The following is a 21,665-nucleotide window of genomic DNA, read 5'->3' as shown; positions in this document are numbered from 1 at the left end:
CCTGAGCTTCTTGGTCCTTCTGCACTAGACTGAAAGCTTTTAAGTGACAGTCCTTCCACATAGGTTTCTGGTGCTTTGTGCATTTTCTCAGGCCTTTCTTCAAAACTGTAGTGTTTTCTTTCTGAATCTCTTTGGACTATGAGGCAAAATGTGTCAGGAAGGCCTAGACAGTGCAGAGAGAAGAGGTTTTCTGTTCTTCTAGTTTGCCAGTGCTTTCTCCAAAATTCAAATTTAAAATATTAAGTTTGTCAGTAATTTTTAGATTATCTCGGTGAGGTACCTGTGTACAGCTACCCCTAGTAATGCTGCTGTTGTCTTTTGGATAATATGATAAATCCATAATGTTAAAAAGATATTAGGAAGGCACAGCAACTCTTTCCTACCATCAGTGCTAAGCACTCTTCTTTCTAAGAAAAATTCATCAACCGAGCATGCAATGAATATGCCAAACAAGACTTCAGTACAGGTGATCTAAATGAATGGCATGGTTTTACATACAAAAAAAACCAGACAAACACCAATTATTCCTCCTAAGTGAATTACACATCTCTTGGGCTCTTAAAGGAAAGCTGTCTAACCAGCTCTCAAGCCAGGAACCAATGCAGAAAATTACCTCCATAATGTGTAGGACCAGAGACAAACTGTTTCCCAGAGTCCTCACTGTTCGCAAACTGTCTGGACCTTAAATTGCAAGACTCATCCTCTCACCTTATCTTCCAGATATTTTCAGCACTTTTCTACCAATCCTGCCTGACTCTTCAGGCATACAGTGGCTGTGCATGGAATGCCTTTGCTATGAGTCAAAGGCAGCTTCTTGAGGACCTGATTTATTCTGCATCCTTTTGGAAAGAAGAGAAAAAAACACTTTCTGAATCAATTCGCTTTTGAAAATTATTAAACCTTTTGTTGTCCACTCATATTGTACACTGAGATGCAATAAAGTAAAAAAAAGGCAATACCGTGAAGTAAAACTCAGAGGCTTTATTTAAATGCATAACCAAGTTTGTTTGCTTCGAAAGAACAGTAACAATGTAATGTATATCTGGTGCAGAGTTAAGTACATCCTTGTCTAGATTTGATTTATGTGATCGTTTCTGGATGTTAACTCCACCATTGTTAACATAACGTCCATCATTTTTATATTCATGCTGCCCGTGGGCACACACTAGCGCATCAGCATGAAAGAAATGTGAAAGAAAAGTGGTAGCAGTTCCCAGTGCAGGAAACTTATTTCCCTGAAATAACAGAGGTTGGTGTGTAGTGAGCTGTAGATCATTTTAAGGCGAGAAAATCTGTGTAACTGGAGGAACTGTGTTAGGAGAGTGAAGGCAACCATTGATTCCTGTAGCTTAACCTCTTGAGGGCCATGTGCAGTATACAGACATCACCCGTGGTCTGCTGCTGTGCGTATACGTGATGTGTCTATTAAATTACCTGAAGAAAAATGCAGCCACTTCTGTCGCCTGCTAAAACACATCAGGAGATACGCTGTGAGCTCAGGCTGCCTGGGCTTTTGAAGGTAGAAGTTGAACTTTGTGAAAAATGCTTGTACGAACGGTTCTGTAAACATATGTGTAATTCATACAAGATATCTGTGTAATTCACACAGCAATTTTGTTCAGTATACAAAGAAGGGTTTCTCCAACCCCTGTGCTAGGCAGTAACTCCATAGCATATGAGAATGGGCATCTTTTAAAAGATACAGATAATGGAGGTTTTTTAGGTAAACAAAACATTCAGAAGTTGCCACAACGATTAGAGATAAACACAGTTCTCAAGGGAAGTTTTATGGGTATAAACAAAAGACATTCTTGTTTGTCTTTCACGTTCATTTCAAAATTGCACTTAAATACTAAATCCTTCCCATGTGAGCTTTGCAACTTGTGTTCTTTAACTAGATACTAGCCTATGTTTTAGTACCCATACTTTCATAGTTGAAGTTCAGGGATATCTGCAGTGGTATTTTTGATTCATTTACTTTGTAATACAATTTAAGCTAGAGGCACTGTATGACTTGTATTATAACTTGTTAACATCAAAATTTTATATTTATGATTTAAACTGAAATTTACAGTTGTCAATAAAGTAATATGTTCAGTGTATTACTGTAAAGTCATTCATATAAACCCTTAATTTCATCTTAAAACTGTATTTTGATTTTGTGTCAGCTGGTGGATCCCATCTGGGGGATTCAGGTGCAACCGCTGAGCTGAGGGCAGAATTTAACTGTTCACTCTTGGCTGTTTTGCCTTTTGCTCTTCTTTTTTAATCAGTCTTTTTCTCTCTATTTCGTATGGTTGTGCTTTTCTTTTTTGTTTGACACTGATCTTGGGAGAAGAAAGAGAAAATGCTGATGAGATTATACTAGTTTGAGGTGTATTGTGCTCAGAGGGGGGCAGAGTTTTAGTCCAATTTTATGCAAAACACCATCATAATAAGGTATTACCTGTACATTATTGTGGATGTCAAAGTAATCTATCATGGGTCAAAGCAATCATCTGATTAGTCCTGTGATTCATAGACAAATCGACTATTACTGAAATGACCCAAAGGATGTGATTTAAACATGATATTCTTTTAAGTCAACATCCAGAGTTTGCATATGGATAGCCTGGAGTGAGGGATTCAGGCTGTTCTGTCAAAAGCCCAGTTTTGAAAATACATTTGCTACTATTCTTTATTGGTATTATGAACTTCTTCCCTTATGAATGAAAATACAGAGCAACACATTATTGTGGGTAATCTTTTTTACATAATACAGTGCTCACCTGAAGCATCAAGTCATATTTGAGAGGCACCTGTCTGCTGATGACTACATTTGAATTGAAAGCAATGCATAGCAAGGTTGATGGTTGAATTCAGAAAATATGTTTCATAATAAGAAGTTCTTTGTCTCCATCTGATGTGTCTGTGCTATGGCAAGTATTATTTGTGCTACTGAAATGATCTGGTAATCCAAAGGATAAAACAACCACTTCTTCATAATCCAACATACAGCTCCTTGTTGGGACTTGGGCCAAACCTCCACCTTCAGATCATCCACAGCAACTATATTTATGAGTTAAAGACAGTTTATGAGAGTGTAGGTGATAATTTCAGTCATCTTTAACTGAAAAAAACAGATATTAACTTAGATAAAAGTTAGTGGGAGCAACTACTACTTTTCAATGTACGAAAGTAAAGTTTTTTGGACTTAAAAATTTAAACTTATTACCTGAAAGTAGTGACCATTTGGGGGCAAAGATGGAAATATGAAAGTTGGAAAGTTGAGAAACAGCTAACACAAGTTTAAAAAATGAATTTAATTTAAGAGTGCTTTGTTATCCAGGAATTAAACTAAATGCTAGCCATTTCATAGCAGCTCTGTATAATTAAAAAGAAATACAAAAACAAGTCTACAGGTTCCACTACGTGTCACTGCCACTGGGTAACTGTTCACACATTAGTCACTCCTTCAATGGGCCATGAAATCGTTTCAGCTTTTAAAATGTGTAAGAGAATTAAGGCAGGTGCTGACACATCATGAATGAAAGCTTAACCTTCAGGCTGGTACAGTAGTGGCATTGTTACTGTTTGCATTCTGGAAAACACATGGCTTGTCAAGTTGCAATAAAATTATTTTGTGCTTTTATATTGTTAAAACTCAGTGCAGTCTTTGGACTGCCTGTGAGAACCATGAGACTTACTGATGGAAATTATGTTGATACTCAGTATGTAAAGATGGGTATTTTTGATGTTACTGACTTTGTGTCACTCAATAGCTGTTGGATTACTTAATAAGGAAGAAACTTGCTACAGAATGTGCTCGCACATCTGGTGTTGGAGAAATCAAATACTGAACCATCGGTGATCAAAAAAACCTTAACTACTTCTCTGAAAATCCTCTCAGAATAATACTAGTCCTAAAAACAGCAGATAAAGTGATATTTTAATATCACAGTAGAACAAATATTCAGGTTTTTTTCATGAAAGGAGATGGAAAAATAGAGAATAGAGAGAGTCATCTTCAGTTCATGGATATTTTTCATGAGCTCTTATTTAAGCCTGGAATCCAGTGAATTGCTATGGAGCTTCTTATCTCAAGAAATCATTACTATTCTCTCAAAGGAGAGTTTAATCTTCAGTTTCTTACAAGGTTCGTCTTACAAATAAAACTGTATTGAATCTCACTACCTTTGACCAGTTGTCGAAGTTTCTGTCCTCCCTTTTTCCAAACCTTACACCAGATTGTCAAAAGGAAAACACCACTACTGTATGTGAGCTTCTGTTAAAAGTTCAGATGAAATTATTAATGAAATCATTATGAGTTTTAGAAAACCTGCATTTTTTTTTGCTAACAATAAGGTAATTTAATTACTCTAATTAGTGATTTAATCACTGTATAAAAACTGCCTTGATTTTTGTGTCACATTTAGCCCTATATGAAAATCTCTTAATACAGCATTAGGGAATTAGAATTATCCTGGTACTGAGTGAAAACAACATATTCTGTTGTGTGACCAGAATTGCATGTATTTTCTGAATATACCTGATTTCCTAATTGCAGAACTAAAATATTTTCTTCGTTTATGATTTGCCTTAATATGTAGGAAGGACAGCAGACAATACAATAGGACTGTTAACCTATTCTTGCTTTTTTCTCTCTTTTATGTCATTTTCCAAAAGTGGGCACACATTTATGTTTTCAAACTGTATTTTGAGGTCTCTTTTCGTGTCACTTTTTTGGTTTTATACCCAAGATGGCCTTGTCTACTAGTGCTATGCGATTTGTAATATATTCCAATGACACTTCTGTGAGGTAATATTATTTTCAATTGCGTAGCTAGGGAACAGGCACAGAAGAGTAGGTGCAGCTTTCCTGTACCTAACTCTGCCTAGTCATTTAGGCTTCCTCTAGTCATCTACAGTTAAGGTGATATATCACACCCCCCCCAACCCGACCAGTGACTTAGCTTGGATCACGTGGAATTCTGTGGCAGGCAGTGTACTGAACTCAGATCTTCCAAGAGCTACATTAGCACTCTTTTTATTGGAATGTACCTCCTTTCTGAAATAAACAAATATATTATGCTGAAGTACAGTGATTTGAATACTGCTCCTTCATGTGGATCAGCAAGAAGCATAAACCTTATGATTATTTTATCACTATTTTAAAGGTTTTGATATTTCGCTTATTAAATAGTTGATAAAGTCATCCATCATCTTGGTTTTCATGGTTTCTATACTGATTGCTTTCCACAGATACTACACTCTCAGGGGAAATCGGCACCAAGAAAAAAGTGAAAAGACTGTTAAGTTTCCAGAGGTATTTCCATGCATCCAGGTTACTGCGAGGAATTGTACCACAAGCCTCTCTGTACCTACTGGATGAGGACTACCTTGGGCAAGCAAGGGTAAGACAGGTCTCCAGATCTCCATTTCCTTTAATAATATTACAGAGAGTGTAAATTTTGTTTCAGTCTTCGGATAAACAAATTTATGAGTGATCTTTCTTAAATGACCCACATTACATGCCCACCTCGCAGCAAACAGACTGTCATTCCTCTTTTATGGTTACAGCTTTAAAGGCTCAGGTCTCAAAGCAGCAAGAAAATGTCTAAATCTATTCAGCATTTTAGATTCCAACAACCAAAATTATAATCCGGATTTATTAAAGGACGGAAGGATCTCTGGCTAAGTTACTGATTTAAGTAAGTGCAGCCTTGACACGGGATTTAATTCATCCACTTGAAAGAAACCAGATGTCTCTCAGCTGGTATGGAACCCATTAGGCACCCCACAATAGTCCTCCATAATGGCAAAGGTTAGGAAACAGGGAACATTCACTGCAAAGAACTTCACAATGATCAAAATATAATTATATTATTTTGCAGCTCTTATACTCACTTTGAATGGTATTTTCTAACAAAACTTGCACAACTGGTGTTATTGGGATTATGTGCCTAGGCAATTTCTATTCTCTGCAAGGTGTTGGAAAGTAATGAAGAATCCAGAACGAGTTTGAATATAGACTAAGAGATGGGAGTGAATGCATATTTCGTTCACGCACACGCCATTGTAGGTCATACAGCTAGTCCAGACTCAGTCTCTTGACTGAACTTATGTAGCTGTAAAAACATTGTATATGGTGGTAATGATGGATTCTTCTGCATGTCTGAGTGGGCTTCGCAGCAGCACTGTAAGTTTATAAAAACTATTCCTGCTTATTGGTTTGTTTAGCAAATTGTAACTCATATTCACCATGAGAGCTAAGATTTTAATACATTGTATTAAAAACCTAAACACTGATTTTGGGGACATGAAAGAACAATAAAGAATTTGTGTAGTAAAAGGGAATATTTTCATTATTTTTGGTTTATATTATTCCTTGTTTTGAGCTCCATCTAGAAGACATTTTTAGTATTGAGTTCAAAACCTCCTCAGTTAAAAGTGCAAGTGATATTTTATGCAGTACAGCTACATTTGGTGCCTGATGTTTGATATTTCAAGTACACCTCTATAGCTTTCCTGAATAAAACTTCACAGAATCACAGAATGTGATGAGTTGGAAGGGACCCACAAAAAGGGATCATTGAGTTTAACTCCTGGCCCTACACAGGACCATCCGCAAGAGTCACACCACGTGCATGACAGTGTCATCCAAAAGCTTCTTGAACTCTGTCAGGCTTGGGGCTGTGACCACTTCCCTGGGGAGACTGTTCCAGTGCCCAACCACCCTCTGGGTGAAGAACCTTTTGATTGATTAACATGGAATAATAATTAAAATCCGCTTTACAGTTTGACACACCAGTCATTTCCCTTTTCATATTTGTTTTTTCCAGCATATGCTATCCAAAGTGGGAATGTGGGATTTTGACATTTTCTTGTTTGACCGCTTGACAAATGGTAAGTAATTTTTTTTAAGCCTTTAATATCTCTCATATATGACTAAAGAAATCCCTAATTATTTGCTAAACGTTTCCAGTTTAGATAACTGAAGATAAATTTGCCTTTTTTAACTTCTCTTAAAATCATATCCTGGAATTTTATCAGGCTTTTACTGAACTATAGGCTAATGTTTAAAGTGTGCTTTTGTATTAATCTAACCTCCTACATTTGTTGTGGTCACCTCTTCAAGAAGGTGTTTCTGTTTCCTTTACCTGGGAAATTGCCAAGCTATTTTAAATATACCTTTTAGATACAGTGGTCAATAATTCCAGATTGCCGTAATCAGTCAATTTCTCTTGATACAAAAGACCTTTAAGTAAACATACCCTTGCTTCTGTTCAGCATCAAAAATTAGGAAATTTATTAAGACAGTAAAAATATGTGAAATGTTTTCCCTAAATGCCTGTAACATATGCCTGTAACGTATTTCCTTATCTTTCTTTGCCCCTGCTCAGTAGTTAGGACCAAATAAGTTTTCATGTCCTTTTTGTTCATATATTTATTTTCTTTCTGGAGTTATTTGAAATAAGGAAAGACTCCCTTCAAACATAGTTTGTATGTTGTATGGGCTTGGTTTGTCTGGGGTGTTTTTCCTAACTTTTCTGGAAACATTGCTGCTGAATTAACCAGTGCAAACTTTTTAAAATATTGTGTATATGTATAGTTGATCATGTAATACTAGTTAGGCTCGATTTTGCCAATGTTCCCAGTATTGGATTGTGGTGGGTTGACCTTGGCTGGATGCCAGGTGCCCACCCAGTCACTCTATCACTCCCCAGCTGGACAGGGGAGAGAGTAAGGTGGAAAAAAACTCATGTGTTGGGATAAGGCAGTTTATTTAAAGCAAAAAGTAAAGCAGAAGCTTACGCGTGCAAAAGCACAGTGAAGCAAAAGATAGCGGGGTTCATTCTCTACTTCCCATCAGCAGTGATGGTCGGCCACTCCCGAGAAGCAGGCCTTCGGTACACGTGACGGTTTCTCAGCAGGCAGCCATTGGAGACAATGAATGCCCACCCTCCTGCTCTGTGCCTTAGCTCTTATATCTGAGCTGATGTCACATGGTCTGGAATATCCCTTTGGTCAGTTTGGGTCAGCTGGCCTACTTGGGTCTCCTCCCAGGATCTTGCCCTCATTTGAGGAAGGAATGTCACAGTGCTGATGCTGTGCTCAGCAGCAGCCAAAACACCAATGTGTTATCAACACCCTTCTAGCTGCCAATGCAAAGCACAGCACTGTGAGGGCTACTGTGGGGAAATGAACTCCAGCTCAGCCAGACCCAATACATGGATTTACAGTAAGGCCAGTGTAACATTACAGTGGGACTTGAGACTGTAAGTGCTGCAACTCATTTTTCTTGTCTGTGTCATCATTATGAGATGCAACTGTAGCTGAGCTAAGTACATGGGCTAATTACGTTTGTACAGCCATGCATAAAATAAAAAATTTAATTACAAACTGCTGCTTTTTAGTAATTAATTAATTAGTACAGTATGGCAAACCAAAGTGGCAGAAAAGCCATTCTCCTTTCTGCTGTTTCTAGAGGTAGACCTGAATTATGAAGATGATGTCATTCGCAAACAAGCCTGTCATAAGACTTCCAGTTAAACCATGTCAGTTTACCTTCTTCCGGTTAAAACCATAGTTTGCCTGTGTCATGTTGAAAACACAAAAGTGACTTCATGGCAGCTAGACACAATAATGGTACTCCATTGGTACAACTGTGCCATCAACTCTTGATTATATATAGGAGTACCTTATATAAGTGACTTGTGAGTATATGAGTGTCATCTAAGCTCATATGATACGACCTAAGGTAATAGGAGCTGATTAATAGGAAATTACCAAGATTTTTAGTCTTGCTTGTTTTGCTACTGCTGTTAAGGGAATCTAAGAATTGTTCCTTTCTGCTTTTAGGAAACAGTCTCGTAACACTGCTTTGTCACCTCTTCAATGTGCATGGACTTATTCACCATTTCCAGTTAGACATGGTTACATTACACAGGTTTTTAGGTAAGTGCTCACCTCAAAGCCATCTTTGAATTAAGTTTGCAGCTTAAGTAGAGCTTCAGAGAGGGCACTGGTCTGTGTATCTACATAAAAATCATGCTGTCGTTGCAAATATTTCAGTAAAGCATTTCTATGATATATGTTGGCATACAGTTTACAGGCACTCAGGTACTTGGTTCAGTACCTAGTCAATGGAGGGGCTTCAAAAGGCTCTGCATTGGGCTGAAGCATCCCAGTACCACAATCGTTCTGGTGATTTCACATAAACTATTCCGTGCAGACATATGGCCAAGCTGTAGGCCCACACAGACAGACAAACAGACAGACACTGCAGAACTGAAACGTGCTCAGTACGATTGTGGTGTAGTATAATTATTTTAGTGACTAACAGACCACTGAGACCCAGAGCAGTTAAAAGCTTATGTGCAAAATTTAACAAATTATATCAAGCTGTCTGCACTGAATGGTGTTGATGAAAGCCCCTGCTGCTGTTACTGCCAACACAGATATTAGCCCCATGCTGTCAGTGAACCAAAAGAAGAAATTGGCCAAAATCAATTACTTTTTGCATCATGTTTTGAATGCAGCTGAATGCCAGTTTGTTAGGCTGTCAGGAGGAGTTTCCAAGTCAGGGTCTCTTCTTTAAGAGTGCCTAATTGTTGCTTCTGGAAAGCATTCCTCTGGTATGGAGAGACAAAATCTCCCTGCTGTTTCTAATTCCTGTGGGCAGCCATGAAGTGGACACTCAGGTCATTAGAACCAGTGGTACTCAGAGTTCAAAGGATTACCCACTCTACCTCCAGAGCTTGTGAAGTTGGAAACAAACAGAAGGCTAGGACTTTCTTTGGTGTTCCCTCTGCTGGCAACGAATGCCACAGGAAATTTGCCTGTTACCTTTCTGTTTGATTGATTAGATACTGTCTAGGAGAGTGCTTTGGGCAAGATCACATGCAGCTTCCACTGTTCACGTGGTGTTGTCCCAAGACCACCTAATGGTGCAGGCACTGCTGCAAGGAACAAATGGGTGTGAAGCACAGACCTCAATGATTTTTCTGTGCAAGTGAAAGCTGAGAGTTAATAGGTTGGTGCTCCTGATCCAGCTGGACCAGTTCCAGCACTGTAAACTAAAGCAAGAAGGACTGGTATTTAAAAATGAACACATAGATGTGACTAAAATTATCACAGGAGATTTTGCTGTGGATACCCCAATGCTTTATCTTTTGATTCTATGCCTGGGGGATGTAGAAATGCCTTTGGCTGTAGTTCATCACTCAAATAACAAATGATGCCAGGATATCAGGGCCTTACTAACTGCTGTTATAAAATAGGTGGTATTGTCTTAATGGCACACTGCTACCCTATGGCAGCAGCCTAAATAATTACACACCGTTGTGGATAAATTTGCCTCTCTTCCTTGTTTATTTTACTCCTGAATGAGAGCCTTCACTAAGGCAAGAAAGAGTTGATTTATGCACTATACCCACTCTATCCCCTCAGGCCTCACAAATCCTTTCATGCATTTTTTTCTCTAAAGGTGTCCCAATAAGAGCAGCAATCTAAATAAACTACAGCAATTTGAAGAAAGTCCTTAGACAGCTGACTGCAAAACCTCAGATTGTATTTTAAGTCCAGTTCCCACTTGTGGCCATGGCATTCAGAGACAAAAGGATCTTTGTTTTCTGTTTTGATTCCCAGTTATGGTTCAAGAAGATTACCATAGCCAAAACCCATACCACAATGCTGTCCATGCTGCTGATGTCACACAAGCTATGCACTGCTATCTGAGAGAGCCCAAGGTAATGACAACCTTTCACACTTATGTTGCTTTCAGATGATTCTCGGATTTTTTTCCCAGGATTGAAATAAAAAGATGTTTTTAGATAGCGAGAAGTGATTGCGTGCTGGAAGTCACCAACAAGTCAGGAGCAGTGTCAGCTACAGATTACAGACATTTTAATCAAGCTACTAGAGTCACTTCTCATCATGCAGGCAACGTGTCTAAATGCTGTCAATATGAGCTCCATCCACCACGATGGTGTGTACCAGCCACCCAGCAGTGGCTGCAGTTCTTCTCCCATGAAACTCAGCAGAAGGCAATGCATACCTGTGCCTCAGTCACCTCAGGGCATAAGGTCCTCTCATCAGTATTTTAAAATACCAGATTGGGCAGTGCCACACCAGGAAAGGGCAAAACAATCCCTTCAGATGGGTCTGTTGCAAGGGTGTCCTCTGCAAAAGTAAACAGGAGCATTTGGCTGCTGTAGCAAGTCCTCACAGTGTCAGGATGTGACATTACCTTATGTTATTGGAAGGCACTGTGATAGTGGAGTGCTGAGCCACAGTACAAGAACATGACTAGTCTTTCCTGGCTTAACTTAAATGAAAGGATGTTCTGCTAGGACTAGCAGTTTGTTACACGAGAATATAGTAATGTTAAGTGAGGGCAGAAGCAGGCCCCAGCTTTCCTGTATTTTCATCTCCTGCAAGATCTGCAAGTCCCTTCTGTCAAGACTTGCAGAGGACAGCCAATATCCAGAACCTGTACCATTACTGCTCTTCAGTTCTCATCTTGGGATGCTTCTTTCATCTCACAGACCTGTACTCTGTACAGACTCATCAGGCTGGTAATAGCTGCTTCACTGTCAGAAACAGAAAATGCTAAGACTTCCTTTCATTTCCTTTCAATTATAAGAAAATTTGCTTTTAAATGAGGTCTATAGCAGAAAAAAATCTGGACAGGTTTTCAAACTTGGATGTTTGAAATTAGAAAGGTAAATTATATTCTCTAACAAAATACATATAGTTGAACTGAGATAGCTAACAGCCAAGTTTGAAATTTCAAAAGCTGATAAACTCTGCATTTTATTACAGTGCCATGCTAGAAAAATGAAGCCTAATCTATTGTTGGCATTACTAAATACTGTGTGAGGCAGAGCTCTCACCATGTACGCTAGCGTAGCCAACCTGCCAGTATACTTGTTTAATTTTTTAAACTGAATGTTTTAGACTATGCTTAAGCACTTCTATTACAACACTCCATATATTGCCATGAATGATAAAAGAGATAAGAAATACAAACTGTAATAAAACATGATTATATAGTCTAATATCTTTAAAGACGTTTGTTTAACCGTCACCTTAAAAACGTTCACAAAATTTATTTTGTATTTGACATTTGTATACAAATGCCTACAAAACCAAGCAATGCTAGCTGGTTTGTTTATTTGCCCAAAAAAGAAAAAGTGTTTACTGTTCATGCTGTGATTAACGTGTGTGATGATTCAGCTTGCCAACTTCCTCACCCCGTCGGACATCATGCTGGGACTGCTAGCTGCTGCGGCCCATGACGTGGATCACCCAGGGGTCAACCAACCCTTTTTGATTAAAACGAAACACCACCTTGCCAGCCTGTACCAGGTAAAACTGCTCAAGTTGCTAGCATGTGAAATGGTGTCAAGGAGAGTTTAAGCAATTTGCAGTGAACTCTAATGCCAAAATCTGGCAGTGGGAGGATGCTGGTCAAGTCATCCTGCACTTCAGAGTCTGGACAATTTCAGTTAAGCTCTTCACCAGGTGTCACTTCTTACAGCAGAGCTGATACACATGAGAAAGAAAGTGGAAATGTCGGATTTTTTGAGGACATTTATCAGTTGCCTGGGTTATTTCTTCTGTAGATCATCTGGGATGAACTGTGAGGAACTGTGGGTAGGAGATTTAAAATCACAAGAAGATAATTTGTACTTCATCTTCCTTCAGTGACCAAGGAAGCAGCAGGCATGCTCTAAATTGATGCTGCATTAAAAAAAACTTTTGCTTCATATGGCTGTAGTAAAATTAAATACTTAGTGAACACTGCATTAAAAAAAATAGAAGATAGAGGAAACCAAAGGAAAGTTGTAGACATTTACAGTAATGTTCCTCGAGATATAAAGAAAGAACTTAAAAACAGCCACTAGGTCACACCACAGGCTGTCTAGACCAGTATCCTGTTTCTAAGAGCAGCGAGTAAAAGATCTCAGAGAGAAAAGTAAATCTGGGATAAGTACAGAGCTGTCCTTCACCTGGTATACTTACTTCCAGCTTTGGCAAGCAGTAGTAGGAAACTTCTGAAACAAAAATACAGACCCTCTTATTCAATAAATACCTGTGAACCCATGCTGCCTGATTTTTGTGGTCCCTTTTGAATATATTTGAGGTTTTGACCCACTTTGGAAGAGTCAGCTTCAGCCTTCAACTTCATAATGAGGTGTCAGAAATAGAATATCCTGAGTTAAAAATTAATCTGCCTTGAAGAAGACTCACTAATAGCTATGTACCTTTCTAAACATACTTGGCAAATTGAGAGATTGCTGTGATGTCCTCATTACTCAATAAGAGAGTCTCTTTTGTTCTCCTCTACTCAAGCAATGTTTGAGTTTTCCCATTACACAGTACATGTTTCATTGTGCAATGGTGCAACTGTCCTGCCCTCAGATATGGGAGTGGACTGGATTGTGACAGCTCCAGCCAGGGCATAGTAATGCTCAAACACTGAAAACTTTGTGACTGGCCTCATCATAAACTGATGCAGCATGTTATGTCACACCCATCTGTGTCTGGTCCATTTTATTCCAGTCTTTTCTAAATGTCGGGCCAGCTCAGTGAGGAGAGAGAAAAGTCAGGGGCCTAAGCTGGGGGACTTTGGGAATGTTATGTTAAGAATCCTTTGAAGAGGAGTGAGGAGAGCCATTCCACAAAAAACCCTTGTCCTACTAAAGGTACAAACAATTCCTTCTCAAATTAATAGTAAGAAAGAGTAGTATATAATTAGGTTGAAAAATCAGGCTAATCTGAAAGAAATAGAGCTAAAATATTAGTATCTTGGAGAGGTGGTTTCTGCTCAGTTGACTGGGCTTGAATAGACTTAAAAATGTTGGTTAGAAAAGGCAGTGACAATGCACAAAATGCAATCTTTCAACAGCAAATGAGATTTTAAGTACTCTACTTAGAGACATTCACTGACAAGTTTTACTTATTTTATCTGAAATTGATCCCAGATTGTTTCCAAAAAATATTAGTAGTATACAGTATATGGATGCCAGTAAAAATAACTGCTGGAAAAAAGTTTTGCTGAGAACATTTTTAGTAAAATATTTAGATTCAGCAAATAGTCTGTAAAACGTACTTTACATGTGCTTGAAACTGAAACAAAAAAGGTCATGGGTTTTTGGTTTTTAAGTAGCAGAACTGCTGGGATTAATCAGAAAAAGGATCAAACAAAAGTAAATTTTAACATAGCTGGCAGTCGTCTGTCACTGGGAGAGTGGACTTATCCATGTATGGCATCTCTTTGCTTTTGATGGTTCGACATTTAAATTAGAACTTTACATTTGGAAGAAAAGGTTTTGCAAAACGAGGTGGGTCAGTATTTGGTAAAGATGCAGTGTTTGCCACCTTCTGAAGTGCATATATGAGAAGAATCATGTTTCAGGAGGATAGGTGACATCACCTAGGACTTCAGAGCTTTCAATATTTATTTTCAAACTAAATCCATATTTTATGATACAAGAATTTTTTTTTTTTTGTAATCTATAGGGTAATTTCCACAAGAGTCTGTTGCATGTGGTTGCATGCACCATAGTTTTCCACAAAAATAAAAGTGCCTCATTCAAGTCTCCAGTATTACAAAGACAGTTGAGAGTGTAGAATGTGACTGTAAGGGGTCAGGAGGTCACGTAGTTCTCCTGTGAGGAGCACACCAGCATTCCTTGTTATGTGATGCAGACTTTGCTTCTAACTTTCATTGTCTGGCTTTTAAATGAAGGATAAGAGTTTAGAAATATGGAAAGATCACATACAACCTCTGTAGAACAAAACAGGTTTCAGAAAACTATGAAAGAACTTTAATATAGATGTATATAAGCTGGAAATAGGAAGGTATGTTTTGGGCATCAGTTATAACAGTTCTACTTAAAAGCACCATTTCTACTTGAAGTGTCCATTTTGGATATTTAACATTGTGTAGTTAAACCAACTGCTCAATGACTAAGAATAGATAACCAGATTGAGAGAAATTCTGATCCACTTCGACTTTGAATTAAAATTGCAGTTTACTCTACACCTGGTTAATAGCAAGTCTTCCTCTCTTCAAGTTACTATTCTTTTCCAAATGCATATGTTGAGTGCAGTGGTTCAAACAGCTCAGGTAAACCAACAGCTTGGAGATATTGTGATAGTTTAAGTAAAATAAACGGGTTTTATTTCCTCACAGTCCTGAAGTCTGTGTTTTAGCAATTCACTGTAAATATGACAAGCTTTCCATAGTGCAGCCTCTAAAACAAACCTGAGCAACTAAGTTTTTAAAAAAAATAAAACACCAGGTGAAGCAGAGCTGAGAACTCCAGTCTGCAAACCAGCACGCAGACTTTTCTGTGCATGGGACATCTCCCCACCAGCCTAGGCGATCAGATAGCTCATGGCAATTAGTTTTAATAAGGCAGTAGTGTGTTCCTAGGTGGAATAGCTGACTCTACTGATTGTTGGCAGCTGCTTCAGGGATTCTGGCTCCTTACATTTAAGAGGAGAGTCATATGACTTCATGCTCAGTTACTGCTTGTTAACTTGACCTTTCCTTTTCCCTCCTCTGTGTACTTTCAGCGTGGGAAACTAGACAGTGCAGCAGTGTCAGTTTAAGGTTCCCCCTGTAGCAGCAGGCAACTTACAGAAGTGGAAATACTCTGGGATGATTACCTGAGTTTGCTTTTGCCTTTGAGTAACTATTAATTGGATGCAGAAAAGTTCTCAGATGCCTACATGTTCAGCCCTGTTCTGGCTGGCCTTCAGTATGGCCAAAGAGCAACTGCATCCATGGAGCGTAATTGCCTGGTTGAGGTAGGTGCTGGTGAAGCAGCTCCTCACAGCAAGTAAGGCTGCCATGCTGGAAGGCATGTGGGGTCACAGGGTGCTCCAAGGGGGATCTCCCCTGTCGGGATGTTTCAAGGGTGCAGTCAGACCAGGGTCCTAGGAACCTGTGCACACAGGCACTGCCTTAAACAAGTGTAAGCCTTCCCAAAAAGCAAAGGTGTCAGTCAAGTGGAGTCTGTCAAATTTACCTTCAGGTAGGAAGATGGAAGCCTGTGGTCTTGGGGTGACTCTTGGGACCAGGATTCAGCTCTGTGACTGGGTAGGTGAAAAAAAAGAAAAAAAAAGTTTGTTGTTATACCCTATTACATTTCCTTATTTTTCTTGGTCAGAGTGTAGGGTCGCAGAAGTCCATCCTGATGTATTTAGGCAAAAGGAGAAAAGGGATATTTAGGTTGGCAAATGAACAGAATTGCTGTCAAAAATAATTTCAGTACTGCCTAACTAATGTTGAGATCTGAGTCTGTCAGCTCTTCCTAAGAAAAGGACTTAATTTTTTTGCATGGTTTGAAAGTTTTGGAGGTAGTTTTACTTTGTTTCCTCCCCTCCCCTTCCCCAGTATCCCTCATACCTGTAAGGGAACAAACAAGCAAACAAACAAACCCAGAGAAATACCAAAGCAACATTGTTTATGTGAATTCAAAAGCAACAGAAAGTACTATAATAGAAAGTCAATCCAAATTGCACTCTCACCTTTGCACTAATTTTGAGCATGAAGCTTCAAGAAAAATAAAAATGCAAATTGGATCTTGGTTACTGGCAATGTTTAATGTTTCAACAGTCATTAGATATGACAGGATTACAAAGGAGGATGGGGAAGCCTTAAGGAGAAAATACTGTTCAGTCCCTCTTGGAAAAGTGGAAGCTGTGCATCATGTTCCACAGGAAAGGCAGCACTACGGCAGCAACAACTCAGACTGTGCATAAGGGAGCTGGAGATTAACAGTGGCTGGAAAGAGGGATTCTGACTCTAATTTCCCTGTTGGCAGTGACAGAGTGGGGTCCTTGCTCTGTTACCTGCTCAAAAGGTTTGATTGTGTGTTGATTTTTTTTTAATCCAGTGCTTATCTACTGCAAAAGCCAGGGAACAGATGCTAGATGTTTATGAACAAGTGACGTTTCTGAGGCATTTGGTGATAAGAAGGTACTCTGTGAAGTACAGAAGTGGTGATTGGCAAATGCATTGTGTGTTAGGATAATAATTTCAAGTCATCAGACATAAGATATCCAATTTGTTGTAATTTACCGACAATCTAGAAAGCTGAGTTTCTGTTCTCTAGCAATTTTTTCCAACCTAACTTAGGTTCCACTTTGTTGGAAGGAAGCAAACAAAAAGGACTCAAAATTTGTTGCAGACTAAGTTGCTGAAGCCTGTAAATGCTCAGCAGTACTGCCACTCCTCCTCCTTTCACTGAACAGCTGCAGGTAGCTTCCAGTTCCCTGACTTCAAGGGAAATTTGGCAGTTTAGTTTTCTTTTTCTTGTCCACTCTGCATTCAAACCGTAGAGGTTGAGAAGTCAAGCCAGGATTAATAGGAGGCAAAAGTACGGTTTTGCACTTCTGCTTTAATTCTTTTGTTAATAAATCTGTTAGAATGTAAGCTACCTCCCACTCAGGTGAGATTAGCTCCTCTGTCCACAGCAGGACTCAAGAACTGTAGAACAACAGGGCTCTAGGGCTGACCTTAGCTAAGAAATCCAGAAGTACAAGGTCCTTAACTATAGAAATCTAGACCAATTACTCTAGTCCAAATGTGGCTAAAAAGCACACATTTTAGACTGATGTTACAGCATGTCCAGCCAGGTCTGGGTATCATGTGATATGGCAAATCCATATCTGTACCATGGATACCTGCCTAACCCTTGAATTTATTCCTGTTATTCCTCCATAGAACATTTCAGTGCTGGAAAACCATCACTGGCGATCTACGATAGGCATGCTGCGAGAGTCACGGCTCCTCGCCCATCTGCCCAAGGAGGTGACGTAAGTGTCCATGGGAAGAAATGCATCACTGAAACTAGTCCATAGCTTCCTTCACTCTTCTTAAAAGGATACTAGCAAAGAGGCACAGGCTTCAGAATAGGCTGAACTTCCTGCCCTCACTTGGTGCCAGTGTGAAATCATGAGACAAAGTTATACAGCAGAAGTGTTTTCTAAGACCTAGCCGCTTCTGCAGCACAGGAATGGCTATTCTCAGCACCAGGAGCATAGGGAGGCCCAGCAGAAGTGGAGCTTTTCAGATCAATTGTTGGCATTTTTCATTTTACATAGCACTAACTGAGTATGGAAAGATTTAGTGATTAAAAAGCATGAAATAGGAAATTGAAGGAGTTGGTCAAATAGCATCAAGACTGCTCAGGACTTCCATGCCTGCCTGCGAAAGCATGGTCCAGCCTTCATGGGTGAAGCAAAAAAAAGCAACAACATGAGCACCTTGGCCAAGTTGCTGCTAGCTTTGTATCTGCTGGTTTTGTGTAGTACTAGTCCCACTGAGGAATGGAGGTTGAACCAATGAACAGACTGCGATACTAAATTTTAAATCACAGGTCACCTTACCAAGAATATAAACAAGTTACCTAGAAGCAATAAGCTTTGTATCTCTCCAGAAATTCTTTGCATCAGACAGTTGCATCCACCTTCAGTTGGACTTCAGTCCAGACCTTCACAACTTTGACTGCAACTTCAAAGTTGCAGTATTAACTACTCAGCTCTGAGCAGCTGAAGTAAGACATGAGCATTTTTCTTGATGCATGCATCATGCTGTTGTTTTGAGGTGTTTTTTTGTACTTTCCTAGCACTTTTCAGAAGCTTTCAGAACAGCCTGTGCCAACAAGCATTTTTCGTCTACATTATCTATTCCTCTTGAACCCATTTAGGCAGGTAGAATGGTTGTACTTGGCAAACCCCAGCAGAGACTGACCAAACAGATCAGACTGGATCCATAAAGAAAGAGGAAGCTTTATGCTAGCTGTGATCCATAGCAGGTTGTTTTGAGCTATTAATGTTCAATGGTTCCATGATTAAAGGGGCTTATTTTCCTCCATTGCAGACAGGACATCGAGCAGCAGTTGGGATCCCTGATCTTGGCAACAGACATCAACAGGCAGAATGAGTTTTTGATCCGTCTGAAATCTCACCTTGACAATCAGGATTTGAGGCTGGAGGATGCACAAGACAGACATTTTATGCTTCAGGTAACTTCAAAAGATATTTTTTCACTATTATTTTTACTCATTTTTAAAGTCACAGTATTTCCTATTATATGTTGGAGTAGCATATGATGGCATGTCTGGACATCAGCCTCTCTCTATTACCATAAACACTTTCTTTCTGCCACCTGGCATGTAAGGCAAGCATAAGGTGCCTCCAATATTTCCTTTTGTAATTTCCTTGAGTTAAAAAGTTGTGAATACAACAGATAGAGGAGTGTGTCAAATGCTAGGAAATAAACTAGAGATAAGCTAGTAATTATTTTATTTCCAGAACACTGCTTCTCTTGCCAGGTAATGCTTCGATTGTAGTGTCTCTCTCTCCACTGGTGTTATTTTCTAGCACCATGCAGGAGAGCCCCCTTATTGGTGTGTTTACCAGCACAGCGTGACATCACGTGTCCAAGTCCTGGTCCTGTGATGGACACTCAGGAACTGCCTCTGCAGAGACAGCTGTTGCCATGGCAGCAGATGCTTCTCTAGAGCATCTCCCCAGCTAATGAAAAAACCATGCTTTATTAAAAAATGAAATAGATTCACACTGTTTCTTCCAGTTAAGCTGCAGTCATTAGCAGACTCTTCAGAATAAACCTCGACCTATTAAAGCATTATTGTGATTAAAGTAGCTGCATATACTTGCTTCTTTGGAGAAATTACATTAATTTCATTCTTAAGTCCATAAAGAAGTTGAAGTAATCATTATCATTTATAAAACAAATACCTACATGTTTTCCTTTTGTCAAAGTTACAGTTCCTTACTGTTGCAAGGAAAGAAATGCTGATCTGGTAATTCTTACCCCTCCTGCTCACCTGTCCTGCATCAAACAGTCATCTGTCAGATTCCTGCATAGATCATGCAGGGCAGGATGACAGGCTTATTATATTTCTGGACAGATTAGGCAAGAAAGTTGTGCAAATGCCAAAAGCAGAGGAATTACAGTTCTCAACTGTGGCAAAAAGGTTTCTTATGTGCTTTCTTGAAAATAGGAACTAGGGAACAGACATGATGAGATTTACTTATCTAGTGGATTAGTTGTGGAAGAAGAAAAGAAAAAATCAAGGAATCTTGATTGATCGGAATAAGCTAAAGAATGTCTGAAAGGTCCTTGTAATAGATAGTAATATTAGGGCTAATAAGCTTAATCCAGAGAGAAGAATAACTTGGAGACTTCCCTCTTCTGGTTCACAGGTCTGAATTTATACAGGAAATGTTTCTTATGTTTTCTTCGTGGGTGCCAGAATGACTTCTGACTTCTGTCAGGCTAACTGACTGTGTTCATGACATGAACATCTTGTTCAAAGGCAGTAAGACAGGCAGACTAATACATGGTTTACTTTTGTGAAATAGTCACTTGATTTTAAAAACCTCTTGCCCTACTGTACACATTCCCCTGCAAAGCACTTAAAAGTACTAGTTAACTAAGTGAAACCAAGCCGGGGCAGTGCTGAGAGCCCTATGCTCGGCTTTGTAAACAAAAATGTGCAGACATTAAGATGAAGCGTAATTGAAATGAGATGCAAGGTCACTCTTTGAGACTGCAGAGAAATGATGCCTAAATATACCAGCTTGGCTCTTCCCTTCCTTGTCATCAGCCATGGATGCTGAGCCAAGCAGTCAGCAGGAGCCAGCCTGAGGCTTTTGCTGGCGTATTCCTTCCAAGGAATATCCAAAACACTTTGCAGCCTTGGAATTTGGCCCTCCTCTTGTTCTCACTACGGTAAAGCAGAGTGCTGAATGAAAGTTTTGTTTGCAGCTTAAATAAATGCTCTTTTCTCAAAGGGCACGTTTGGGTGAGGTTGAGTCTCTAAAAGGTAATCTTAACCCTTCCCAGCATTGCTGGTGAGGCCTGGGAGTTTCATGACTGCAGATTTACTACTGAAGCATTGCTATAGAGTAACTTCTTTTCTCACTCCTACTTTTCTTCTTGCTTTCAGATTGCACTCAAGTGTGCTGACATTTGCAACCCTTGCCGGCTCTGGGATCTGAGCAAACAGTGGAGTGAACGGGTCTGCGAAGAGTTTTACCGGCAAGGTCAGCCCCTTTGACTCAGAGCAGTCCCCTTTTACCTCAGATTTCCGTGGGTTTTGTGTGACGAGTCAGAGGTAGAATTCAGCATAACCACCTTGCCTTGAAATGTCCCTCGAGGATGAGATGTTGAGATACGCTGCCTCACTGGAAAAGTGGCAAGGGGCAGAAGAGCAGCAAATGTTTCTCTGCCCTCGCTGTTCCTCTACCAGCATCAGGCAAGAGGGACGGCTCTGCTGTGCCTCAGCACTGGAATTCAGCTTAAGAGCCCACGTCTAGGTTTTCCTCTGAGAGCCCTCCGGTCACCATTGGCATTTCTGAGCTGGAGCAGTGCCAGGGCCACACTGCCCCAAAATCCTACTGCTGTCCACTATGTTTTATCTCGCTTTTCATGCTCCCACTACAACTCTGATGGGAGCCTTACCCTCACTGTTTCCCAAGTATGACACATTCTTTTGCCTACAAATGGAGAGAAAGGGTTCAAACACTCTTCTCAGCACGCTGTTGAAAGGGCCAAAGCAGGCAAGCCAAACCTCAGCTAGAACCTATTGCAAATGTTTTCAAACCCCTGCAGAGAGCATAGTCAGGCGGGTTTT

At 39.6% G+C, this 21,665-nt stretch overlaps 1 protein-coding gene across 2 annotated transcripts in view; it reads left to right on the top strand.

Moving 5' to 3' along the window:
• PDE7B (phosphodiesterase 7B) overlaps nt 1–21,665 on the top strand; it is a 186,003-nt gene that overhangs the window by 155,925 nt on the left and 8,413 nt on the right. For both annotated transcript variants that reach the window (XM_027690444.1, XM_027690435.1), the window contains 8 exons: nt 5,242–5,393; nt 6,822–6,885; nt 8,842–8,937; nt 10,630–10,730; nt 12,220–12,351; nt 17,726–17,817; nt 18,884–19,028; nt 20,979–21,075. In XM_027690444.1, the coding sequence (XP_027546245.1) occupies nt 5,242–5,393; nt 6,822–6,885; nt 8,842–8,937; nt 10,630–10,730; nt 12,220–12,351; nt 17,726–17,817; nt 18,884–19,028; nt 20,979–21,075 (879 nt within the window). The remainder of the gene's footprint in view (nt 1–5,241; nt 5,394–6,821; nt 6,886–8,841; nt 8,938–10,629; nt 10,731–12,219; nt 12,352–17,725; nt 17,818–18,883; nt 19,029–20,978; nt 21,076–21,665) is intronic.

Source organism: Neopelma chrysocephalum, unplaced genomic scaffold (genome assembly GCF_003984885.1).
Source record: "Neopelma chrysocephalum unplaced genomic scaffold, ASM398488v2 Primary Assembly neopelma1_23, whole genome shotgun sequence".
Taxonomy (NCBI): domain Eukaryota; kingdom Metazoa; phylum Chordata; class Aves; order Passeriformes; family Pipridae; genus Neopelma; species Neopelma chrysocephalum.
This window is presented reverse-complemented; position numbering and strand designations above follow the sequence as displayed.